This window comes from Elgaria multicarinata, chromosome 2, assembly GCF_023053635.1.
Source record: "Elgaria multicarinata webbii isolate HBS135686 ecotype San Diego chromosome 2, rElgMul1.1.pri, whole genome shotgun sequence".
NCBI lineage: Eukaryota > Metazoa > Chordata > Lepidosauria > Squamata > Anguidae > Elgaria > Elgaria multicarinata.
The window spans coordinates 28,313,306-28,341,273 of NC_086172.1; the positions used below are offsets into that span (position 1 = coordinate 28,313,306).

The 27,968-nt window shown below is 39.9% G+C and overlaps 1 protein-coding gene across 3 annotated transcripts; it reads right to left on the reverse strand.

The window, feature by feature from the left end:
* Positions 1 to 27,542, reverse strand: LOC134392152 (MOB-like protein phocein). 3 transcript variants are annotated; one of them, XM_063116230.1, is made up of 9 exons: positions 27,446 to 27,542; positions 23,928 to 24,092; positions 10,509 to 10,571; positions 9,649 to 9,749; positions 6,799 to 6,841; positions 6,512 to 6,598; positions 3,646 to 3,725; positions 3,342 to 3,453; positions 1 to 2,388 (listed from the first exon to the last, which is right to left on the reverse strand). In XM_063116230.1, exons 1-9 carry the CDS (start codon positions 27,446 to 27,448, stop codon positions 2,257 to 2,259), a joined length of 786 nt encoding a protein of 261 aa, XP_062972300.1. In that variant the 5' UTR covers positions 27,449 to 27,542; the 3' UTR covers positions 1 to 2,256. The 3 variants fall into 3 exon arrangements, with proteins under 3 accessions (XP_062972300.1, XP_062972298.1, XP_062972299.1); XM_063116228.1 differs by lacking the exons at positions 23,928 to 24,092; positions 27,446 to 27,542 and adding an exon at positions 13,262 to 13,469; XM_063116229.1 differs by lacking the exons at positions 1 to 2,388; positions 3,342 to 3,453; positions 3,646 to 3,725; ... (2 more) ...; positions 9,649 to 9,749; positions 10,509 to 10,571 and adding exons at positions 19,702 to 19,882; positions 21,473 to 21,562.
* Positions 27,543 to 27,968: the final 426 nt, after the last annotated feature.

The following is a 27,968-nucleotide window of genomic DNA, read 5'->3' on the forward strand; positions in this document are numbered from 1 at the left end:
TGGAAAAAGAAAATATTTAATTGCAACCTCTACTTTTTACAATGTAATTCAAAAGACGAACATAGCTCAGTTTCCCTATAATGCAGAATGTAAGTTAAACCCTCAATATATTTACCATACAAAGTCAATAGTTCACTTAAGCTTACTGAAGTTCTATAGTATCAGGCAGGCACATGTGCACACATATTATCAGAGGTACTTAAGTCAACAGCATTAAGGAAAGCTTCAAGCAGTTCCCATTTAGGCCATTTACTTTGATTATATGAAGTAAAGTTTACAGTGCAGCAGAATTGGAATAATTTGTTAAGAACAAGAATTATTTCAGACGCATATATTAGAATGTGTTAAGATTTGATTGCAGCCTCAAATATGACACATTTTCACAAAAATGTTTGATGACACTGTTCATTTTCTGACTGGGGAAGGCTATATTAATCCAGCTGATTATGACAACGCTAAATATATTCTGCTACCTATAAAATGCCATTACTCAGCCACACACTTTGAGATATCAATCAGATCTATACTGCCCAAGATCCATGTCGGCACAATGATGTAACTGCTGTTGCTAAGAACCATCTTATGTGATGACCCTGTTGACCATTAAAATCATTTTTAAAATAGAAAATAAGAACAGCCAAAGAAGGCAGAACTGTGTCAGCCCACTGAAGAACCACCAGCCTAGTGCTACAAAAATATGCCACTACCATAGACCCATTCAAAAGGAATGGGGCTTGTGACACAAACCATTGAAGATCCAAGTCCCTCCAGTCCCTCATTCTAAGATTCCCTTTATATCAAGGTGGTAATCTTGGTATTAGATGTGTCCAATTTTCAATGTATTATATGCAATTAAGGCATGTCTACTACGTATTCTGAAACAAAATTATTAATATTAGGAAATAAATTCACTTTCATTTCTAGTTAACGATTAACCTTCAAAAGAAAGCAAATTAAGTAAAGTCAGCTTGGCCACATAAAGGCCAAAATATATCTATTTCAACAGATAATGGGGCACTGGTTAATGTCTTTAATAGGAAAGGGCCGTACACCAACTTGAAAAAGTTAAAACATCTCACCAACTTTGAAGAACAGTGCTAGTGCTTTTAGATTTCTGCATTCATGTACACATCCAATTAACGAAATCTGCTATACTTTTAAAAATACTTAGTTCTACAGCCTTCAAAATAGCTCAAAATCCATTAAAGTAGTTCTCATGGAACCTTAGCGCTAATGCAAACCTGAAAAAGCTATTTAAAGAACATACATTTAGATTTGAGGAAATAAGGGTGGAATTCAATTACTGGAACATAAAGCAGATATTATCTGGACACATGAAAGATGAAAACCAGCTGCATGTATGTGATGGGTAAGATTCAACATTCCGTGGAACCTTTGCTACAAATGAGTAAGATTAGTTTGGCACACTCTGCTGTAGTGTAACATGAATGTTTAATGCAAGGTATAGTCTGTAAGCAATTACTATAAATATGTGCAGGCATAAGCCACAGAGTACTTTACTGTAGGCAAGAAGGAACACACATTGTTTTTATCCACTGGCGAGAGGTACAGTTAAGGAAAACATGTAGGGGAATCTTTGCCTTAATGTGACTGAACACGTGACCTTTTGTGGTACACACAAGCCTCTATTGATAAAGAAAGGCAAGTCCAGAAAGAAAGGAACTGCTCTAGAAAAGACTGGGTAGCATAATAAAAGTTATCCTTTTGGTATTAATACTGTAATAATGAATATTTGGATATACACATACTACAATAGTTTAGTACTATAGATGCACACACCCAAAAACAAAACTTGTGAACTAAAATAAGGGTAATTTCTATAAAATACGACAAAAGTTAGAATTAAATGGACTTGCATGCTTGCATGTTTTTGAAATTAAAGTGTCAAACTAAGGCTAAAGTTCCAACTTCATTAGCACGAGAAAGTTTAAACTGCACAAAGTTTGAAGATTGTGATCCAATGATTGTTTAGCAGCAATTTTACAGAACTGTAAATTCTTTTATTAACAGGCAGTATAAACAGATAATTCTAATTTTATTTAAAAACCATGAGTGCCACATTGAAGAATATACAGCTCATGAATAACTTAAACCATATCCCATATTAAGAGGCAACGCACACAGCATACAAAAAGTATACTAAACAAAGCTCTAAGGATACATGATTGAAGTTTCTAAAATGATATATACAGTACATAATGTTAATTACGTGCTTATTTCAGTCCACGATACTCATCATGCCTCACTTTCACCAGAAACTGAATTTTGCACCTCCTCTTCTAAAATTGGTACAATCAGGTTATCCTTGGACATCAAGTTATATTTCATCACAAATTTGGTAAACCGGTGACACAAGAAGGTTTCGTTCTGAAGATAGAAAATACCCAGATATTAGAAGATAGTAACACCGAAACATACATAAACAAAAGGAGAGACGGTTTAAAATTACTCAGGACCATTTTTATTACAATTTCCTACATGAAAATCTCTGTGTAGGAAACAACTACACTGCAATTCAATGTGCTGCATACTATGGCCCATCAGGATGCTTGAAAAATGCTCTGCTTTTTAGTCTCTTCTGGCTCAGAAAATCAGAGGGTCAACCTGGCAGGTGGCCAAACATGACTGGCGTACTACAAGCAGTCCAAACAACTTATGAAGCACATCTAAGAAAACTGCACAGTTTTATACACATATGTAGGCAGTTATGACTGCTCATCTAAATTTTTTTTAGTACATAAAAAGATTGGGTGACTTAAGCACAAATTAATGAGTAACCTACAGAAAGTTTATGACTACGAGGTCAATGCGCATTTTAATTAGCTAAGAAAAAATACTTGAAAAAAAATCATTTAGGTCCCACTCCCTATCTTAGACAAAACTTTTGTCACCCCAAACATATGGTAAAGAGCCCCTAATGCATTGTCCACATACTTTTGATAGAATATGTGGCCAAATTTTATTTATTTTATTTTAAATTATGTTTAGGCCATCTTTAAGGGTAACCCTTTAATGGACAGATAATACTTGGGAAGTACCATACAGCTATAATATATCATACCCTCATTAAAAACAACAATATGAAGTAGGCATACATTCCATACTCCAAACAGCATTTCCAAACACACCACTTCAAGGAAGGAAAGAATGAGACTTAGCAGTGGTCTTTAATAAGAGTTCTTTATAAGCTCAATTTATAAATAAATTCTGGCACTAAAAAGAAGTGTCAAATTAGTCAGAAGTAAGTCCTATCACATTCAATGGGGCTTACTTCCAGATAAGTGAATATAGGATTGCAGCTTTAGTATTATAGTACTTACTTCATATTCATCAAATATTTGACGATGATGAAAATATGCATGTGAAAATATTCTGTAGATTCTACGGCAAACTGATCCTAATTTGGCTACAGAGGATTCCTTTATGCTAACCCTGTAAACATTAAAAGCAAATATTACAATGAACCTTACGTTTGTTGTTGCTAATCATGGTCAATAGATAACGTATGAAATTAATGCTATGTCAAAACAAGGTTTCTAGCAAGAATTCATTCACCAAGTAAATTAAGTCCTTTAGAACAAATTACAAATATTAAAAATGCCAAAGATTCTTTTAGTGCTTTACCTGCTGGGGAAATATTTATTGCTATTCAGAAGACATGCAGCTCCATCCAATGTGTGTCTGGTATAATCAATGGCAGGACACTAAAAATTAAAAAGCAAAAGATTGTATTTTATTGTAAACAACATTTTCTCAGGGACCCTATTTCTCAAACAATGCAAGTATGCTCATAACCACTTTAGACACCAATTAACCAAACTGTTCTCCAGGAGTTATTAGAATATTCACAACGGTCTTTACATTGCAATCCTTTTACTTCCTGAAGGACACTGAAGATTTTGCCAAGAGAACTATGAATACTACTATTTCAAATGACACATCAGTTTCAAGTCCTAGGGCAAAATATTTTATAGAAAACGGGCACCTGTCAGCTCACTCATATCCTACCCTAAATGTATGCACTTGCAAACAAGCCCCATTGATTTCCATGGAAATAATTTCCGAGCCTGCTTGGGATTACAGTCCAGGTTACAAATCTGTTAGGCAAAAAAAATTATGTATCCTTTGTATACTCCCATACAACACCAATATCAATGCAGTATATTAAAATCCAAATGCGTTTTTTCTAATTCTTTTGGAAGGGGGAGTAAATTATCCCTGTTTATATCTAATGTAGGAAACAATTTCTTGTATATTCAATAGTAAAAACTTGATGGATTATATATGGCCATTGTACATCTATGTAAGATGGAATTTCAACATCCCTTTGAATTACATTACTTGAATTAATATAAACTACAATTGCTCCGAATGATAAAGTGGCTAGTACCCAGTATGTGCGTCATATCTATAAACTTCAGCAAGAAGGTCATAACTGATGCTCTGTTTCTTATATTCGCTCTGTTTCTTACATTCACTCTTGTTCTAGAGTTGAACCATGCCAGCACAGAGTTTCAATGCTACATGTTCGCAAAAGCTTCCCATTCAGATATGTCCAAGTCTCATAACTTATTTATTTAAGCATTTTTATCCCACCATTCAGCCAAAAAAGGCTCATGGCAGCTTACAAAAGTATTTGACAGTCCCTGCCCACAGGCTTACAATCTAAAAAACATGACACAAAAGGAAAGGGGATTGGGAGGGAGGAGGAGGGGAAAAAGAAAAGCAAATTCAGTAACTACATTCTTAGTTACAAAGTTCAGCAGTTGGCAGCAGGAGGGAGGGGGCTCTCAGCTGGAGCTGGACCCAGGCATGATGGAGAGATGCCCGGCTGCTGCTTCCTCCCTCACTTGTGGCCTCTGCACAAATTATAATCTTATAACTCATCTTTACAGATTTCCTATTACTTATGTTTTGAACAAATTATTAATCACTTTACATTGGCTCTGCTAGCACAAAACATTGTCTTTGGTATAAGGCCATCTTAAACCCTATGTACATAACTGAACCAGCACACCTATTTCCATCTAGAAGAGGCAGGACGCTTGGCAGGCTGACTTGAGCAAGGATGTATCTCACTAGCCAGTGTCAAGGGTCAAACAGAACCAGCAAAGTTGGAAGTGACCCATGAGTCTCTAAGGGCACAATCCTATGCATGTTTAGAGAGAAAATGTCTTACAACTCCCAGCATTACCCAACTAACCATGTAGGATATTTTCCCTGTCTGAACATACATAGGATTGCACCCTGACAGAAGACTGTTGCAAAAATGAACCAGCTAAATCAGCTTTTACCGTAATGATTGGTTCTGTGATATTCCAGGCATGCTTCTTAAATCTATCAAATCCCAAATCTTCAAGCAACTAGTCTGACACTAAAGATCAAAGTTAGCAGAATTCACTAGGATTATTATACCCATGTATTGTGCAGCTTAGGAAAAAAAATGGATATCCTCAAAACAGCTACAAACACAAAAATTAGGTTATAATCTTACCTTATTTTTACCCAAATAGTAGCGACATATTATTTTCCATATTTGCTTACTAACACCATACACACTACAGTTTCTCAATCCTAGGTACTGCTTTGATCTACATTTCAAGTAATATTTTACTTAAAGATGACTTAAAAACCACATCTAGGGCAGAACTTATACAAAACAAGTCAAAAATCCCCAGCTAAATTCAGATGCAAGATTATATTTTCATTCTTATTTTATACTCTGTATTTTCATCAGATGAACTGTTGGTTTATACATTTTGTTCTTGTTCCCAGATCATGATTTTATTTCCACATTTCACTGTGTGCTGATTGATTGAATGATTCAACTATGTCTTAGAACAAGGGATGCATGCTCAAATGACATATAAAGGAGGAAAACAGGTCAATACTTAAGGAAGATATTTCTTATATTTGGTTGGATCCAGCTTTCGTTCCATAAGCGGGAGCATCACTTAAGCAGAGTTCTGCTCTTGCTGGCAGAAAGAGGGAGGGGAGGGGATTTTTGCCAATTTCCTTCTCCTTCTGCAGTCCCCTGTGCCACCTCCTTCACTATTCTAGCAATAACGGGGCCGAAAGCAGGGAAAGCGGTAGGACAAAATTAAATTTGACCATGAACTTCAAATTGAATACATTTTCTACATGTTGCCATGACTGAGATATACCTGTATCCCCTACAACTACGCAGTTACAAGAGTACAATAACTCATCTAGTGGTATCATAGAATAGTAGAGTTGGAAGGGGCCTATAAGGCCATCGAGTCCAATCCAGCACAATCCTAAACTGAGGCTTACACTCACTCTCCAACATACACAGGAGTTTACCATCAAGCTGACATCTGAATCATGTCAGAGACAAAGAACGGAAAATGGTAGATGAATAAAGGCTACTTATTTCTGTTCACGTGTATACAGGCATGTGAAAATAACACTCCCAGCATAATAAACAGGAAAGAGCCTTAATCGCTTCTTTCTCTAGACTTCTTCTTACCTCTTTGGGAGTTTTATGGGCCGCACAAAGAAAAATCCACTGTTCAGTTGCTGTCATCTGTGTGCATGTGTCTGGATGGCATTCAGTCTGTTGAAAAATGTGTGCAATAAAAATTAAGCCTACAAGGAAAATAAAATCTCTTCTTTAAACAGCTATCTTTCTATACCAACCACCATGGTTAACCAAAAACAGAGTGCCAAAGAAAAATATTTAGCTCTTAACACTCACACACAAAAACCCTAGTTTATTCTTAACTGTCAAAAAGATGGTAAAAGAAAAAAAATTACCTGAAGTTTAACCGCAAGGCCATTAAGCTCAAGACAGAACTGCCTAAAATTTTAGAACATAAAACATTAGATTATTACCTTTCCTCCTTCATTAAAACACCACAGTCTAGTTGTTATTAACTACAATACTATGGAAAAAGCAAAGCGTTATAAAATGCTGTAATTGTTATTTCTGGAATGAAGATGCAGGACGGGAACATAAAAATACAAATAAGAACCATGATGCATCAGACCAAGAGTCAATCTAGTCCAGCATTTTGATCACACATTGGCCAACCAGCTGTCAACCAGGAAACCACAAGCAGGACACAGGTGCAAGAGCACCCTCCCGTCCATGTTCCCCAGCAACTGGTATATAGAGACATACTGCCCTCTGATACTGGAAGTAGCACATAGCCATCTAGACTAGTAGCCGTTGAAAGCATTCTTCTCCAGGAATTTATCTAACCCCTTTTAAAGTCATCCAAATTGGTGGCCATCACTACATCCTGTGGTAGTGAATTCCGTAATTTAACTATGCGCTGTGTGAAGAAGTACTTCCTTTTATCTGTCCTGAATCTACCCATAATCAGCTTCATAGGATGACCCCAGGTTCTAGTATTAGAGAGGGAGAAATGAAAGCTACTATGCTTGCTACTATGATAAAAAAAGAAACACCTATAGGAAATTCTTATGTGTAAACAATGTAGACCCTGAACTAAATAAAGGACACCATAAAACAGGTATATTGAAAATAAAATCATTAAAATGTAGTGATAAAGGAAAGTAATCACATTTTAGTAAGATTTATCATGGTTTGTCTGGGTAACAGTCTGTTAGGTATCAATACCTTGAAAGTCACTTTTTAAAAAATTATGTAGAAAAATTCCAAAGAAAACGAGGGGAACACATGGTGTTGTATGCATATGTCATAGGCCCTGTTCAGAAGACACCTTAAACCACGGTGAATAAGGCAAAAAGACATATTCACCGCTGTTAAAGCTGTGATTTAAGGTGTCTTCTGAACAGGCCATATTCAGATTTCACACCCTACACCAGCCTCACAGCTCTTCATGTCCTGTAAAAAGCCATTCCTCAAGATCTGGGGATTTTCCAGAGCAGTATTCCATACAACACCCCTTTCATAATGCTGTCAGTATCAGTTAAAGCACTATCAGAACTAGTTACAGATAGAGCACATAGGTATCCAAAGAGAAGATTATAAAACAAAACATGAATACCATCTTTACTAAATATAAATTTGTATTTCAGTGGGTTTTGAAACCATGGTGGGTGTGATACAGTGCAAGAGAGAAAGACTATATTCAACCAGCTTGGCTTAATTTAAAAATCAAAAACAAGGAATACACCAATAGCAGAGTGAAAAAGGAAGGATGGAGTCTCAATGGTGCAGGAAAAAAAAAACATTTTGTGGCTAAAGATGTTCTCAAAATATATTCTACCTCAGGATACTTAGGAACCCTATAATATGTTCTGTGACCAAATTAAGTTGAACTACTGTTAAACTGCCACAAGCAAACTGACTGATTTCCTTGAATGGCAGGTTGCATGTAACAGTAAGGATCATTTCTCTAGCTGCACCTTCAAGACAAAGAAAAAGGATGGTGGAACATACATACATTTATTTAATGCATTTATTTATCTAGCTTCATATCCTGCCCTTCTATTGCAATCACAATACTCATGGCAATTAACAATAAATTTTTAAAAACCTACAATATCCATCAATAAAACATGTTCTCATAGTGTTGGAAAAAATCCGGGAATTTTGTATGACGCATGGAACCAATGAACTGTGCAGGTTCTGTATGATGTGACACATGTTTGTATCTCTGGCCATTTTGACCCATGTCAAGCTTTACAGCCTGTATATGGAGGCCCAAGAAAATGTTCATCCAAGTTTAGTATTTCACATAAAAGGTATTACGTTTTAGAAACCTTTCATCACTGTGCTATTTCATATACATGCAATGTGGATACGCCAGTGCTACAAATCCCCAATGGTAGCATGGACCATTGGCCTTTAGGACAATGGCCTTTAAAATATTATGCACACTGAAAGAGCAAAGACTAAAAGCAAAGACCCGACTTTTGGGGGTGCAAACATCGAAATCAATCCTAAGAAAGAGTTAAAATAGCCTTTAATTGAATTAGCCTTTAATTGAATTGTCCTTACTATTATGTAGTTGAATTGTCCTTACTATTATGTAGTAAGAGAACATGAGCCAGTACCAAAATATTAACCCTGAAATCATAAGCACACTAATTTAGAGGCATGTTCCACTAACCATAATGGAACCCATTTCCAAGTTTAGAATTAAGGGTTACATATGGCAAAATAGATAAATCTCTGATAAATTATGCAAGTTTTTCTCATCCAGTTAAGGTCTAGAGAATTTATCACAAAATTAGAATTTGATCAGAATGGCTTTGAAAATGGCAGAACAATACATTCTATGATCAGAGTCCGCTTATTATTTGAGAGGTTTCAAATTTCATAATTATGAAAAAAGTTATAACAATCACATAGTAAAAATCTGCAACTCAGTTGTTTGTGGAAAGAGAGGTTGTGATTGCAAAAGAAAGGAAGGAAAAGCTCTCTCTTGCAATTCTCCATCCCCAGTCAAATGTGACACTCCTATTCAACTAGGAGAGTAGGTGTAACAGGAAGGTTTGTGTGGACCCTTGGGAATTATCAAAAGGATTTAGCATTTAAGGTTTCCATTCTCTAAAGAAAATCACTTTTTTTCCCCAGGGTCCTTCGACTCTCAGATTTGGGCTTCCAAGGACATAATGAGCATCATTATTTAAGAGCAGTGATGTGCTTTTTCAAGGACAGGCTACAGTTACCTTAAATGTTCATACTTCCAGACACCTTCATCCTGTCCTTCTGGAGGTTCAAGAATTTTGTCAATGTTTGAACAGTCTGCCCTTATGTTTTGTTGGATATACTAGAGAGGGGAAATTAAAAAACAATTACTCCTAATATCGTCATAGAGACACTTAGTGAGATCAAGGCTGTAGCAAAATTTGTGATGGAAGCTTTCCAACCCCACATTCTTAGCCACTATGCTACACCTTGTTCTCATGTACAGCCTCCAAGGTTACAAAATGGAAGAGCCAACTGTTATTTCATGCACAGTACTTCATATTCATTACACGCGCAAGGGAATTTTGGCTTTGTAATCCAAAGGCCATGCTGTGAAGTCGAACAAGGAATAAATAGAGCAACTACAATTGCAAGGAAGACAGCTAAGTTACAATATGCATGGAAATTCAGTGTTTTCCTGATGTGATAATAATGATATACAAACACTCAATGCTACTCTTTACATTTTTAGTTTATTTTTATTTATAATTGCATTTATGCCCCGTCTTTTATATCCTCTAAGGAACCCAAGGCCGCATACATAATCCTCCTCCTCCTCTCCATTTTATCCTCACAACAACCCTGTGAGGTTATTTGGGCTGAGAGTCTGTGACTGGCCCAAAGTCACCCAGAGGGTTTCCATGGCTGGGTGAGGACTAGAACCCGGATCAACCAACTTCCAGTCCAACACTTTAGCCACTACCCCATACATATATACAACAGGCAAAATTATGTTTGAACCTATACTATTAATACAAATATAACCTAGGCAATTCGCAAATGACAAGACAGAGAAGTAAATTAATATAACAGGTGACACAATGAACCAGGAACAGTGTACCTGTTGAACTGCCAAAGTGCTGTCCATTTCTTCAAAAGATTCATCAGGCCAATTATAAAAATCCTTAAAAAAAAATTAAAAAATGAAGCATTAAACCAAAGAAACTGAGGAGAAAAACACACACAATCTAGTCCTAAAATCTAATCCAAGTGCTATACTAGCACCTGCACTGACTTGAGTCAAAATAGCCACCGCAGCATCCTGTATCGGACAATTCCATATTCTTTGCTGTCAGATACAATCCCATTATCAGGAAAGTCCAACTGTATCAACATAGTTCCATAATAATACATTATTATTATTATTATTAACCTGCCTGTATAGGGGATACCCTAGGTGGCATTACTCTAGGCAGCACTAGTTAAATCTAGTGGTGGAGTAATAGACAATGTTGCACTATACAACCCACACTTATATTAGCAAATCATGACGCAGCACAATGCTACAGGCCATGACATTACACTGATACAGCAGTCTTTCTATCCCACTCTACAGACTTATTCGTCAGCAAAGCAAGGCTACAAAACCATTTGTAGTCTTCTAAATATTTAAGTACAGGGACAATAAAAATGTAAAAGTAAAACTTATTTATTATGCTGGGAAATCTTTGTCTATGACCCAAGTGTATTTCAGAGCTTTGTGAGTACAAAACTTCAGTTGCAGCCCTATGCACATTTATCCGAGGCTAGATCTCACACACAAACACCAGTAAAACTTACCTGATAGTATACATGCACAGAACTGAACTATTAGATTGCAATCATAAGCATTGTAAAACTTGAAAATAAATTCTACTGACATTAATAGAAAAAGTCCAAGCAAATGGTGTTGGGGTGCTTCCAACATCCTGTCATTCTCTGTGATGGGCATTTTTATTCAGTATTAAATACTTCTGATGACATAGAATGTGCATTAATAATGATTCCAGTTCTTGTGTAATAGTCACTTCTTCACCGTTCTAAATTGTTTCACTGCACTACATTTTAAGATGTGTTAGATGTGCTTCAAAGAAGAAACTCAATAGGTTTCTAATCAATATGCATTTATATAATACATGAATGCATATCCACCCACACCCATTTTCCTGGGCACTTCTCAGCAGGTATGTCTCCCACAGCTATCTTGAGAGGATGACTCATCAATCTTTTCAACTGAAAGAAATTCACAATATATAGTTCGTAAAAAATATTTGGCACTTCAAAATGAAGTCCCAAGCTAGTTACTTATAGAATCTAACCAAATAATACCTACTACAGGGCTTCTAGTATAAAGTGTGTGTGTATGTATATATATATATTTCCTTTTGAGAAGTGTGTATTTCCAGAGGATAGTTTTACAACAGTTTCTTTAATCTAGGTTCTAGCACAAACTAGCCTCCAAACTAGCCTCCAGGCAATTTCCTTCAAAAAAAACAAATCACTTTGCTGTACACAAGAATCCCAACAATATAGTTAATGATATGTACTAAATATTACTTATTCTAGACAACCTGTCTAGACTTGCAAAAACCAATCTAAATTGTCATGCATGTTGTATTCATGAGGAATTTAGCCTCTCAAAAAGCAGGTTAGCTCCCATATACACTTCACAATTTTCCCAGTGGGCAAAGGTTTGAACATCAAGCAAAAAGATTTACACATCCATCCACTACATAAAAAAAGATCAGGAAGGAGTAAACAGGGAAATGTTTTAGTACAACTTTCACCCATTCTTCAAATATTGAATAAAAATAACTGGACCACACATACACTCAACTATAGCAACCAAAGTCATATGCACAGGGAAAAGATAGGGGGAAAGTTCAAACTTCTGAAGATATCAACATCTATGTCGAAAATTTAATCACAAAGTTTGGTGTGATATCTTGATTATACAGCATTAAAGATTGCCATCAGTCTCTGCCAATAACATACCTCTTCTTAAAAAACTAGCCAATCAGTGGTGAAACTTAGTCCTGAATAATACAGGATAGACTACTTCTGTTCCAGCCGCCACCCTGCAACTCCACCCATCACTTTGGGAACTCATCAAGCTATTGTCCCTTTCACTATAATCCTTTCCTATCTTCTTGTTGCATCCAGCACCATTCACCTGCAGCCATGAGTCCCAACACACCTGAGCCCTGAACCTCTGCCTTGTCACCTAGCTAACCCCTCTGCCTAGCTAACCCCTTCTCCCGACACCCTCCCCCGCTTTCCCCTTGTATATCCAGCCCCCTACTTTCCCCTTAGGTATCTATCCTCCTCCAAATTCCTTCAGCGACTGACGCCCACCCCTTCCTCATTCATACCTACCACAACGCCTCCCCGCCCCACAGGACATTTAGTAGCGTAGACTATTTAGACACGGCCAAAGTACATAGGCAGAGCTGTCATCCGCCCCTTCGCCTGAGGTGGCGTCGCACTTGATCTGCCCCCCACCCCCCACCCACCCCCCGGCCATACACCGGACGCTGCCTGCCTGCCTGCCTGCCTGCCTGCCTACTACCGTGAAGGGAGTATCCTGCCTCCCCCTTACTTCTCCCAGCCCACAAACGGCGTTCTTCCACACACCGACTCTGACTCAGAGAGGGGGCGGCGGGGCCCGTTTACCTTCCTTCTTCTCTTCCCTACGAGTAGGCCTCACCCACCAGCGGCGGCTGCCCTATCACCCCCCACGGCGCCCACCGAGTCCGTTCCCTCGCCGCGGCCGTTGCTACCAACACCCCCATCCCCAAGGCGGTAAGAGGCCAAGCGAGTGGGCGACAGGCTTACCTGGGCCTTGGTGCCCGGCCTGTTCCGCCTCAGCACAGCCGTCCCCTCCGCCATGACCATAGTGACAGCGAGCGGCGCCAGGACCCGGATGCGGCGGCGGCGGCGGCAGCAGCAACTAGCAAGCAGGGAGGGGAGACGGAAGAGCGCGAGGAAGGACGCGAGACGACGGCGGCGGCGGCGACGTGAGGCAAACTTCCCCCGAGGGGAGGGGAGGACGGCGGAACAGCCGGCAGAGACTGGGAGGATCACGTCACAGTGACGTCAGGGCGCGGGGAGGAGGGAGAGGAGAGCGAGACAGAGAACTAGGCGGCGATGGGGAGGGGTAGCGTCGGATAGAAGAGCGCCCAGAGGGTGGGAGGAGGAAAGATAAATAGAACAGTGCAAGGGAAAGGGAGGGGGAGGAAGTCGGTCGACGTTGACGAGGAGGCGGGGCTAACGTGCCGTTACCTCGAGGACGGGCTGTCGGCGCTGAAAATAATCTCGAAGAAGGGGAAGGGGGAGGGTGTCACGCCAGCCCTTCCTCCATGCAAGAGGGCCGCGACATCGCGCGGGAAAGAAGTGTTACGTGGGAATGATGGAGTAGCTTAAAAACACCACAGAACCTATAAGCGAAGCTGCCTCGATGGGAAGTCCCCCGTCTTTCTCGATAATAAAACTATTAGAAGCACACCACAAAGGAGGAGAAGGGAGTAGGGAGAGGCGACATGGCGCCCACAACCACGGCCTTGGATGGGAAATGGGAAGAACAGCCGTTCAGATACGACTGCTAGTGCGAAAGGCGACCCTTCCTCACTGCTAAAATAACTGAAGGCGACAATCCTATGCGTGTTTATGGCTGGCCGGGGACTTTTTCTGTTAAAATATGCGTATTTACGCTGCTCTCTAAAACGCGGAGCTATATTGGGGACTCAGACACCAAGCAGGATATTGCGGTATGAAAGCGGTATATAAAAGGCAGGAGCCACACTACTGCTTTGTAGTGGTATTGAAGTGCACTGACAACTTTTGGAACCCATTAACACATGCCATATTCCTCTTTCATACTGCTATATCCTGCTTGGTATAGCTCCTGCCTTTTATATACCCCTTAGTGCAATATCCTGCTTGGTGTAGATGAGCCCAGAGACAGCTCCTGCCTCGGGGTTTGAACGCGCCTTCAGGACAACAGGGCCGGAGTAGGAAATATGAAGGTGAAATTTAGCCGTTGCCCAACCCTCATTCCTGATGCATCCCACAGCACACCCATGGCTGAAGGGCCTGTCCTGAGCTACGTGCTTTCATTCCTTGACCTGCCAGTGTCAACAACTCGTTTTTGTTAGTTCTGAGCTGGATTTCCCTTTAGCCACTACATACAGGATTTCAATTTCAGATGAAAAACGTTTGCCTATACCGTATTTCTTCGATTGTAAGACACCATCGATTGTAAGACGCACACTGATTTCAGTACCACCAACAGGAAAAAAAACTAAGACACACCCGCGATTCTAAGACGCACCCCATTTTTAGAGATGTTTATATGGGGAAAAGTATTAGAATCGAAGAAATAGGGTACTTCAGAAGTATCTTTGAGCTTGTTTACACTGTAGCATTTCCCTTAAATAAGCTGGTCTGTGAAAACATACCCTTGTTAAATACTTTGTGGCTGACTATCCCACAACTATGCCAGAAATGTGTAGAGTTTTTCCACATTCACCACGGCCTTGAAACCAAAACACAGCCTTGCCCCCTGAAGCCTTTTAGCTCCATCTCTTTTCTTCTTTCCCTTTTCTCAGCCCAGGCTCAGCAAAACAAGCAGAATAAATTATCTTTGAGAAGAACTTCTTTGCTCACAGGGAAAAAAACAGCTTCTTGTCATAGCTCTTCTTAGAAACAGAGCCTAGAGCCGGCAGCCTATAGAGGCACATTCCCTCATCGATGCTTGCCAAGGTTGCCACTTACTAGTCTTTCATCTAAACCTTTCTAAAAGATAAAAGTTATGTTCTAAGAGGGTTTTTGTTTTTTTACGTTTGCAGTTGCTTTCATTTCAAGCCTGCATTTCCAAAGTGCAAGCACATCAAGCATAGCAACAATAACAGCCTTAGACTAGAGCCAAGAAGCACATGAGCAGCGTCTTTAAGCAGCCATTTTTTTTATAACCGCCCACATCCTTGAAAACATTATGGCACCTATAATTTCCCAGTTGTTTCCAACAATTCTTGTAGGCTTTGTGTCATAAATATGTTTGCCATTAACGTATTTTTAAGTGTTTCGATTTTATTGTTTCACATATGTGATCAGATGTGTAAAGAAATAATCTCATGCACTAAACAGTTATGGAATTATAATTATGTTATGGTTTCTGTAAACTGCAGCTTATTGCAGTTCAGACTTACATTGTTGATTCATAGGACTTTTACTACTTTTGTACTCTTTGATTTGCTGCTGTTGCTGCTTCCTTAACAAGTTTGGACAGGATAACTTTCTTCACCTTTACTTATTAGTGGAGGGGGAGAGCAGTTTGTTTGTCTAGCACTATGTAGTTTATTGGGTTTTTCAAAAATTAATTTTCACTTTAAGTGTCATAGGAATGTATAATTATGCATTCCTGTCATACTGAAGCAGTACAATTGCATGAGCTTACTTTGATGTTTGATAATAGCTATTTAAAAAACCACACAAGCCACCAACAACAAAAATCTACTTGCAAACCAGGGGTGGGGGGGGATGATTTGCCTGATAAATCACTTTTTATACCAGGGAAAATCGACAAACATTGGAGAGGGACAGGGTGTGCAACAGAACAATCTTACTTGGTCAGTGCATAAACCTACAATGCCAAGTACAAAACAGGTTTGTCTAATTTTGTGTAATGTCAAAGTGGGGCAATATCAACTATGGAAATAAAACTTTCAACATGACCTATATCAAAATCAAGATGCTTCCAGCAAGAAATCAGTTTCTGGCTAAATTAGTTAACTCCACACTGACTTACACTACATTCATCATGCAGGGAACTTTTAGGTCTCATTGACAGGAATACAACATTATTACAATAATACACTGCTCTAAAATAAAATGTATGCATTATGTTTGGGAAAGCATAGTAAGTATACCCAAACACATGCCTTTGCCTGCTCTACAGCCACCTCAAGTTTGGAGGGGGAAATAGTTAAGGGAAAGGTAGAGGGAGCAAGGAATTTATGTAATACTTTTCTTGTCCCTCTCCCAAAAAAGTTGAATGTCTGTCACACTTTGATCTACGCTTTTCTAAGGAAGTGTGGGTAAAAGCAGGGAGAAGTTTGAGGTCCTTGCTGACCTCTCAATCTGATTGTTACATGTGTTTTGAGAAGCTAACCATTTCTGTAACTTTTTCAATTTGTCTGGTTTTACATTCTCATCCAGTTGTGTTATCTGATGGGTTACAGCTTTTCTAAAGCAAACTTTGTTTACAATGTGGAGGTCTGCTGTTCAAAGTGGTGTGTATGGGGAAATCCCATGTGATACACCTAAAGTAACGGAATTTATGATGCTCTGAAATTTTCTGTGCAGGCTGAAGCAATCTTTTTGTTCCCCCATCCCACCACAAAAAAAATGATGTTTCCTGTAATATTGAGCATTTCTGCTCTTATGGGGAGATGGCAAAATAGTCTTCTTGGTTGGGATCCATAATGCAGACTTCTTGTTAGCATGCCTTTCCTGCAGCTGCCTATCAACTGGACCCATGGTAAGCCACAGTTGCAAATAAACTGTAACGCCTTTGTTCATAGTGATATAGTCTTGGGGTGAAAGAATTATTTAATATTCTCAGCTGTTCTCCACGACATCCTGCAAAGTCTGTACATAGGGTCTCCCCTCTCCACATTAATTTATATAAAAACATGCTTTTTTGGAAGCAACTAAAGACCACAACAAATAGGGTCTTAAAATAGACCATTAATTATAGTTTATTTTATTCATTATTGCATTTTATATCCACGCCTTTTTTCCTTCAAGGAACCCAAGGAACATAATTCTCCTCCTCCTCCTCTCCATTTTATCCTCACAACAACAACCCTGTGAGGTGGGTTGGGCTGAGAGTCTGTGACTGGCCCAAAATCACCCAGTGGGTTTTCATGGCCGAGTAGGGACTAGAAGCCAGATCTTCCAACTCCCTGTCCAACAATTTAGCCGCTACACCACACAGTAGTGGCTTGGATCCTGAGAATCCTATGCATGGTTAGACAAAAACATCCTACAGCTCCCAGCTTTCCCCAGCCAACCATGCTGGCTGGAGAATGCTGGGAGTTGTAGGACTTTTTTTCCTGCCTAAACATACATAGGGTTGCAGCCTTAAAGTTCAAACTTCGTTATGTAAATTTATCGTAGGAGCCAAGCCCATTATAGTTGATTCCACTTCCCCAAGCGCTATCCCATTGTTCAGGAGGACCTCTTGATGATCCATAAGTTATACACAGGGCACAGGTAGCTGCAGGGGGAAGGAGATGAGAAACCTTCCTTCCCTGATCTTCCTCCTGTCAACTTGTCTTGGGATCTAAGCCACAGGAGCCTACCTTGCCATACAGCAAGGTGAAGCAACCTGCTTCTGGAGGCACCATGAGAAGGGTGGATGAAGACTGGAATTGGTGTCTGAATGTTGCAGCAAGACTTTTGAAAGACCAGCATTGGCCCTAGTAATGGAGAGGGCAGTATTTGAGCTCCACTTCAAGCAGGACAGTTGCCATTCCGGCTTTGCTTTTGGCAGAAAAATATATTGGGCTGGTACTGTAAACATACTTACGTAGATATAAATCTTGTAGACGTTCTCATTTATGAGTAGATATGTTGAGAATCAGGGCAATAATGTGAAATATAGGGATGTTTTCTGTTTGGGAAGGCTTTATGACAGAACTTATCCCTGACCCAGAAACTACTTATTCTGATGAATAACCCATATATCACCCAAAGCATAAAATTAGTCATTCTGATAAAAGATCCTGGCCAGGATCTCCCTCTACACACCCAAGGGAGCTTTGGGATGTAAAATTGGTTGCTGTTTAAAGAAAAGCATTTTTAAAAAATCCTATTAGTTGTTATTTGCTTGTAGGATCCCAGGCTCTTTTGGGAGGCCGGGTGTCACTGATTTTGTATGTTCAGAATCACTCCTGGATGAGTGTGGCTACAGCTAATATTGCAGCAGCATATTGACACGGTAAACTTTGAAGCCCTGACAAATTTGTCTCAGCAGGAGACAAGAGTCCCATGACAGGGCACATGACTGTCTCAGAACAGATGTTGCATACTAGCACTGATCAGAGACAGCATGTATTTAAAGTGGGTTTTGCAATTAACAGATCTGCATGTGGCATGAGGAAGTAGTCTACATGATATGGTTTAAATAAACATTCCCTTGATCACAAAAGTTACTAGAAATAAAGTCACCCCAATATTCACCATTTGTGTATTAAGACAAATTATTCTCTTTATCAAGGAAAATTCTCAGTTGCTTTTAAAACTTGTTAAATGCAGGACTACCTCATTTCTGAGGAAATTCTGTATTAAAGCTGGAAATCCTTCAACAAGCTCTGCTGACCTGCCTCATTCCAGAAAGGAGCGTTTCTACTCATTTTGTTTTTAGGACTGCTATCCCTGTTGTGCAAGCAGTTGCACAGACACAATAGGATTCTGCTTTTTGTTTGTTTCTTCCTCCTAGCAATCCTTGGGAGGGTCCAAATGCAACTTGAAACCATCTTAGTACCTAATAGAGCATAATTTGAATGTTTGCAGCCTCTTCCCATTTTCCATCTTAAGAATAGAACCAAACACAAACTCCATTTCTCCATTATTTTTTGGGCCAAATTGTTTTTGCACCAACATTTTAAAATCCATCAAATTTTATTTTGTAACTTTGAAATTGTCAAGTTTCTAGGCCAAACAAACTGCAGAAATGTGATGTCCATTGAAAATACAATGGTATTTTTTGCCTACACAAATATGTATTTCCTAGCATCTAGGAATCATTTCACCTATTGCGTTTAAGAGATAATCATACTGCTTGTGAACAATCAAAATATTCTGATGTGTTCTTTTTCAGCCTTGCTGTCCCAGAAGTGGAAATTAATCCAGACGCAAAAAACTAGTTAGGCTCACACAAGGCTACTGCCCTAGCTTAATGGATTTCTTTTTCTGAACATCTTATGAATATGTCACATAGCAAACTACTTTTGAAACCCACTTCTGTTTCAAAAGCAGTTTGCTATGTGCATGGGTGGCTGTTCTTTGTGGGTGACTGGCTTCACAGCTTTTTGGATCCTGGCCCCTACGTTCTTACTGATGCCCATTGTAACTTCACCCTGAAATGTTCTGCTTATTAATTTAGAACAATTTATTGGTTAATTGAGTAAAAAAAGAGGAAAGAACATGATGAATAGAACAGTGAGAAGTATATTTTGACTGTACACATTGGTTTTTATTTTGAGTCATAATGAGATTCAGTTATTTGAAAGACTTTGCATTTATTAGAAAATAAGGAAATTATTTACATGATGGAAACAAAACCATTTGAGCACTCTTTGTGGAATGACAACTTCATGATAATGCAGCATGATGAATTGTTCAGTCAACGTATTTTCCAAGAATATCACCATCTCTAAATATGAAATAATCCTGCAAATAGAGAACACAAATTAGTATCTGCCAAAGACAATAACTAGTTCAAAGGACAAGGCATTGCCATTTCTTCATCAGAGAGACTAATTTATGACCACATCATGGATCAGTGATCCACAAATAGTGACCCAAGGACATTTCTTCTACTATTGCCCTGAAAAAGCAGGCGATGGGTGAGGGGCAGGTTAGGGAGATAAAAGGACACTCATTTCTTTAGAACAGACATTAAGACAAATTGTCCTGAGAGTTTCTATTCAATAGAATATTTTAAATCACACTATCTGTGACATACACATGATGATGATGAAAATATACCACCCCATAGCCAAAGCTTTCTGGGCGGTTTACAAAGATTAAAAGACTGGACATTAAAAATTAATATACAAAATTTAAAACCATAAAAACAGCTAACATTTAAAATAATTTTTAAACAATCAGCCAGGCCAAAGCTAGTTCTGGAGGCAGTTAAAACTCAACATATGCTGTTAAATGCTTGGGAGAAAAGAAAAGTCTTGACCTGGCACCGAAAAGATAATAGCATGGGCGCCAGGTGGGCCTCATCAGGGAGATCGTTCCATAATTGGGGGACCACCACAGAAAAGGCCCCTCTCCCTTGTTGCTGTCCTCTGAGCTTCCCTCGGAGTAGGCACCCGGAGGAGGACACAAGGAAGTAACTTTTCCCCAACCATTGAGCCAAGTCACAGAAGAGGAATTTCTTATGCCACTACTTTTATCTTTGAAAGTAGTGTACCATGAAGGCCCATACAGGGCTAGTTTGATGCAGCCATTTTGATTTCACCAAGTAAAGTTAATCAATGACTAGTGATTACAAAAACAGTGGTTTTTGCAAGGGTTTAAAAGAATTTTAGAGGAAAATCCATATTAGAGGCTCAGCTGGAACTCATCTGTTCAAGACTCTTGTATTCATATGAGATTTTAAAGCCCACCAAATACCTCATATATACGCATGTACCTTCTACATTCCCCACACTTAAGTCTAGTTAGTAAAGTTACTTCTGTAGCTGATTTGACCGGACACAGACATTGGAAGTTGTATGTTGTCTTTTTGTTTTATGCTACCCTGATTAAACCCTTACATTTCCAATATTGGCAAACAAAAGATTTCATTGGTTACAAGTAGATTTTACTTGTTCTGCATGCTCATTTCTCCAAAGGGGCACGGGTCACAAATTTTTCAGGAAACAAGCCTATCAATATTCAAATCTTGCATTTCCTCAAACTAGTGGGATTATACAAAGAGGACAGTTGGGTTCCAAGTATCTGGCTACTCCAGACTCCGTTATCTCTGAAAGAAGATGAAATAAAAAGAAAGGGTTTACAGGAGGGAGCCACTGAGGCAATGTATATATACATCTAAGAGCTGCCGAAATGGGGAGTATAGGAGCTAGGTGAGCATACCAGTGAGGTATATGGGAACAGGGCATTAAGATCTTAAATTGCTTAGAAAGAGATATGTATGCTGCTTTTATATCGTTCAGAGAAACACTGCTTTAAGATCACATTTTTAAAAAGTTAATCCAGTTTAAGCTGTGAAATAGATAGAATAGAATTAATTTACTGGCTAACCTTGTCATCCAATACAACTTTTGTTCCACCATACTCAGGTAGCAGAACCTTCTCACCAACTGTTACACTAACTGGACGAAAGTCTCCATCCTAAAGGGGAAGGAAGAAGAAAAGTTATTTTAAATTTCTATTACACTGTCATAAAAAATGTTTTGTAGTAAGAGTACAATTTTAATTCAAAATAGCACAGATTGAACAAATAACTCTACAAGAATGCTCTCCATTTCTCATCTCAGGACAGCAGGAGTCTACTAGTAAACCATATCAATACAGAACAATTTCAACCCTTGTTATCAAATACCGGCAGTTTTAAAAATTTAGATAATATGTTCTAACACAGAGGGTGGCAACTTGGGCCATCCAGATGTTTTGGCCTTTAACTTTCATCATCCCTCACTATTGGCTATGCTGGCTAGGGCTGATGAGAGTTGTATGTCAAAACATCTGGATAGACACAAGTTGCCCACCCCAAGGGAACATTTTTGATTTGGCGGTAGTTGGTCCACCCTGTCTCTCCACCTCTCAATTTAACTACATTGTATAGGTTGTATTCAACTAACGCCCCCTCCCACCAACAGAATTGTTCCATCAGAAGAACAGTTTAGGAGGTTTAGGAGAATCCCCAGAGTAGATTTGGAATGGCACAGGAACAGTGGGAGGAAGATTCCTGGATTCCTAAGGCAATTAAGTAGTAATGCAACATCTAGCAGCACACTGTTTTCTCTGATCACATATCATCTGGCACTTTCAAGGGCTCCTCCAAAGGCTGGATGAGTGGTCAACTCTTGTTTTTCCCCTGTGGGGAAGGGGAAGGCCAAGTAAAGCCCACTCATCTAGTGCTTGGCAAAGAATGGATGCACTGCCCAGCTTTGCTCACCCTTTGCCTTCCCTGTACAGGGAAACAGGGCTTCGCAATTTTGCCTGCCCAGTGTCCTCTCCACAATGGAAGAAGGCATGGGGCAGGCGAAGCCAGTTCCTGGCGGACGCACCACAAGAATCACTCTTTCAAAGCTCCAAATGAGGAACAAGTGAAGTCAGGGGGCATGACCAGGCCCCTGACATTACCTGGCCCAAAGAGGGCTGGATGGGTCACCCGACTTGTCACCCCTTTCTAATTGCCCGCCTCTGCTGTAAGCAATTAACTGCCAGAGCATAAAGCACCTCATTTCATATTAAAAACTTGTGCAAGCTTAAGTTGGAAGAAACTTAGACGCTATCTGTTTTAATGGTTGATATTGAAGTATTATAGGTATCATCACCAACATGCTGAATACTCCCATTTAGTGTTCCATTCTGTGTGGAGTACTCCCGTTCAATGTTCCGCTCTGTGTGGAGTACTCCCGTTCAGTATTCCGCTCTGTGTGGAGTACTCCCGTTCAGTATTCCGCTCTGTGTGGAGTACTCCCGTTCAGTGTTCTGCTCAGCCAGCTATGTCTTCTTTCAGGATACTCCATTCTATTGCCCACCCACCCAATTTTCTGCTTCTCTTCCTCCCCAGCAATCAGCATTCCATGGTCACTGAGTATGCCTAGTCCTCACTGAACTACCTGTGTCTGCCATGGCACCTGGCTGCATCTGGTGAGGAAGTAAATCAGCAAAGGCCCCTCCATCAACCTGGCTGGGACCAACCATCACTTCATTTCTCCTTTACATCAGTTGCCATTCATAATAATCTGGTCGTTATGTAGCTTTATTATGTAAAAGCATAAAAGCTGATACACAAATTTGGCTATTTCCCTCCCCATTCTTTCATCTTTTTATAACACGTCTCTGTATTCCTCCAGACAGATCCTCTTTCTTTCCCCTCGAAACCCTTGAATAGCAACTGGATGGGAGAGTAAGCACCTCACTCTAACTCCAAAACTTAGACTTATTGCATGTGCATGTAAATTACCTCCTCTTCTAGAATTATACCAATATGGAAGTATGTTATGCTTATTTTGGGATTTATAGAGGAGTTTGCACAGAATTACAACCCAACAGGCCATGAATAAACCTAGTGTTGTGAAAGCACATCACAGCACTAGGGGTGGTTGCCCTTTCTAGCACCTTCTCATGCAAAAACAACATAGCAGGGGGAGAAGAACACACTCCAGAAAGTAGAGCAGAGGGTGGATAATCTCCCATTGAAATGTTAATTATAAGCCTGTTGCCATGTAGTAATGATCACTGTATCACACTGCTAAAGATGTTTGAGGCAGAAGATGAAAAGAAGAGCTGATCTTGATTGAAGCATTAGGATATCTGTATGCTTGTTATTTAATAATAATAATAATAATAATAATAATAATAATAATAATAATAATAATAAAAAACTTATTTGTTACCTGCCTCGCCCTCTGGATCGAGGCGGGGTACAACACAATTAAAAACAACATAAAGTACATAAAACTAATCCAAACATTTAAAACCAGTGCATTTTTTACTTGAAAATAAAAAATAAACATCTATTTACCTTGCCCTTGGAGCCTGCTCCAACTGCCACAACAGTGGCTTGTAGTACTTTTCCTTGAGATTTTTCTGGAATCATGATGCCTCCTTTAGTTACAGTCTCAGCTGCACATCTTTCAACCAGTACACGGTCAAAAAGAGGAAGGAAATTTTTAAATGCCCGCCCAGCCTGTTAAATAAAATACATGAAAGTTAGGGATATTAAAAATGATGAAATGCATACAATCCCTGTTATGGACAATGAAGGACTGCACATGTCAATAGATTTTACATAAAGTAGCTTAAAGCTAACCAGAAATATTTTACATAGTTTTTACATGTGACCTTTAACTGCATTCTTCTTAACTGCCTGAGGCCTGAGTTATACAGATCAAGGACATCAAGGATGGAAACAAACACTAAAGCTACTCGCAGGACAGATATTAAGCACTTCTATGCCTAACTCCATAAATCAGGCCTGGAGGGGTAGACAACCTGGTGCCTTCCAGATATTCTGGACTACAACACCTTCAAATGGAGGTGCTGGAAAGTGTAGTCCAAAACACCTGGAGAATACCAGGTTTTCCAGTCAGATCTTATTCAAAAATACAATTCTGTTTTAGAGCTATCTGAAAAATAATGTCAAGTCACATTAATTAATAATTTTTGTACAAATATGTGAAGTGAGGGTAAAAATGCAAGGTAGAAAGTTATTGAGCTTATGTGTTCCAAGCAGAAAGATCAAGCATGTCATTAGGAATGGCCTGGGACCCTTTCCAAACTTTGATTTAGAAATGTACAAATAAAGAATTTCAAAAAGACGTCAATCCTAGTCAAGAAAATGATTTTAGGAAGTTAATCTTAGTCAAGAAGATGCGCTTAATTGTAATGCACGTTGAGGAAATTATTAACCACAACACAAGTATGCTAAGATTCAGCAATGTAAAGAATGTTGAACTTTGGAAAGTATTCATGAGGTTTTGACCAGTACAATATTCATTAACTTTAGCATCAACCTTTAAAAGAAATCGCCAACCATTTTGATGCATCAAATACAGTTAACTACAGCCTTTTACTATCACCTATAAAAAGCAATGCAATTAGTTTCATTACAAGCTGCCAGTTTGTAGTAAATTGTTTGCAGGGTTAGATGTCATACAAATCTGTGTTTCTAAATAGGCAGCAGAGAAAGTATAAGCAGCTACTTAATATAGATAAAAGGAAACAACGCTGTGTAGAAAAGGAAGCTAGTCTACTTACCCTGGCACTGGCTCCCCTGCCCCACCCCAAACCCTTCCATAGTCATCCAGCATGGACACTTATAGAAACAGCTAGAAAGCGGGAGAAAGGCTGGCTTAGCTGAATCCTATAGAGGTCGCTGTTGCAGAAGCAGAAGGAATACTGAAAGGTTCCCCCCCCCCTTATAGAAGCAGAGCAAAAAGCAGCCACTAAGTGGCACACAACTGGTTACAGAATAGAACACAATTGCTACATCCCTTTTTCCCTTGGCCCTTTAGGGTTCAAGTTCTAAATAAACCAGAAAGTGACATGATTTTAAAACCAGTTAAAAACAATAATCCTACACACACACACACACGCACGCACCTGGAAGTGAGCCCCACTAAATTCACTGGGCCTCACTTCCATGGGACTTGTCTACAAGTCTGCAGTGCAGTTATAGCATTGGGGATGAATGAATATAACAGTTTTAAGAACTTCTGAAAACCCAATCCCAATAGGAAACAGGTAAGAAGCTACACAAGTAGTTGTTTTCATCAGGAAATATGAATTGGTATTTTAAAGAGAGAGCGAGAACCAGCAATTTCTTTGGGTGAAAATAAGTGCTACAGGGTTCTCTAAGGTAAGCAATTTACAATACAATGCATAAAGAAATGAAGGCCTTATACATCTTAATAAGAGGACTTCCTTGTTAGTAGGAATCCCTCATCTAGCACCCTACCCCTCAACAGCAGTTCCTGTTACAGATGTCTAAATTATAGCAACAACACACAGTATTAGGATGAAAGTTCTTTTATTCACACCAAGTATCTTGATCTAATGATTACTCCGCTACTGATTTCCCACTACCCTGTTGCTTGTTCAAAGTTCCTTTCCCTACAGTACCTTTGGAAGTACTATGCTTCCTCAGGGACATTCAAAGTTTGTTTGTTTTTCTAAACAGACTATAAATCTTTAAGCCTCTTTCTTTTTCCCATATAGGAGAAACAGCATGTTATAAAATCCTGGCACCCACAGCAGAGTTAATGGTCTCAGCCAAGCACATAGGACAAAAAGGGAGGACAAGCACATGGAGCTGCCTGATTTGAAATGGCGTAATAGGAGACAGAGCCAAGGAAGCATGGAGTACTTTCTTCTCATGACCTCATATGCATAGGCACAAGATGAATAGCCTAACTTCTCAGCAGGCCCAAGGCCGAGCACTTCCACTCTATACATTTGCACTTTTCTTTGCCTATTAAGAAAAGCCCTGCTAGAATTAACATAAGGCCCATCCAGTCAAGAGTACTATGCCCATCCAGATGCCTCTGGAAAGCCCACCAGCAGGGCACGAAGGAAGTAGCCTTCCAGCACTCTAAACTCCAGTAGCACACTGCCTCTGAAAATGGAGGCTATACTTAAGCCATCATGCTCAATAGCCATTGAGACTTATCCTCCATGGATTTTCTGATTCCCTTTTGCTTGGGGCAATCCAGTGCCGCATCTTATAGAAGCTAATTCCATTCAGGAGGCATTGTGCAAAGTGCCCTCTTGTCTACCCTGAGGAGAATATGAAAGCTTGGCCCACTTTTACGCCAATGGGATCCCCACTCCCGTCCCCTTGAGATTTTTACCCAGGCCATCTATTCTAACTCACCCTGCACACCTCCTTTCACTTACCTTATTATAAGAATGTAACAGCCATGCTGGATCGGACCAAAGGTCCATCTAGTCCAGCATTCTGTTCACACAGTGGCTAACTAGCTGTCGATGGGAAATCCACCAGCAGGAACAGCATCCTCCCACCCATGTTCCCTAGAAACTGATGTATACAGGATTAACTGCCTGATACTAGACGTAGCGTATAACCACCAGGTCCAATAAACATTGACAGCCTTTTCCTCCAGGAATTTGTCTAACCCCCTTTTAAAGCCGTCCAAATTGGTGGCCATCACCACATCTTGTGGCACTGAATTCCGTAATTTAACTCTGCGCTGTGTGAAGAGGTCCTTCCTTTTATCCATCCCTTAACTCCCACCAATCAACTTCATGGGATGATCCTGGGTTCCAGTCTTCCAAGAGAAGGAGAAAAGGTCTCCCTATCCACATTCTCACCATGCATGGTTTTATGCTCTTCTATCATGACTCGCCTAAGGAATCACCTTGCTGAAGTAAAGAGGAGAGAAGCTCAAGGCTACATAATAACGGGAAGCAGAAGAGATGATTAATTCCTGCTTCCCACCCCTTGCTAGTATTCCTTTAAACAGAGCATGAGTGTGTGGGGGGTTTCTTTCTCGAGGTCCTGGGGAGGACACAGGGGCTTACCATGGCGCCTGCTGCTACAGCTCTTTCTCTTGCTGGTTCTCTTCCTGCAGCAGACACACACGCGCGCGCTCCTTTCTCTTGTGAGTGACCCACACGTGAAAAGGGTCAGACACAGCGCATGCGCCTTACCCTGGGTGGGGGGGCGAATTACTTCCTGGGTTACTTGGGGGAGGGGAACCCTCCACATTGTTTCCTCATCACGCCCTGTTTCATACTTTCTCCTAAGTTGCCACGAGCCACGCATTTTTTTAACGGATTTGTTGAGTTTGTTCTTTAGTTTAAGATTATTTTTTTCCTCAGCAGGGAGGGAGGAAAGGTGGGCGGTGGCCCCGGAAGTGACGAAATGCCTCGCGCGACCTTTAGTGAGCATGGGCATTCCAGAAAATTCTGGAACTAGGGAGCCCGGGAACCTGTAAAAGTCATACACTGACGCTGCTGAGGTGGGATCGTAAAGTAACCACGTAGGCATTCGCTGAGAGGATACTGCAGGCCCCGCCCCCTCCTCCTCTGACGAATCCCTGCG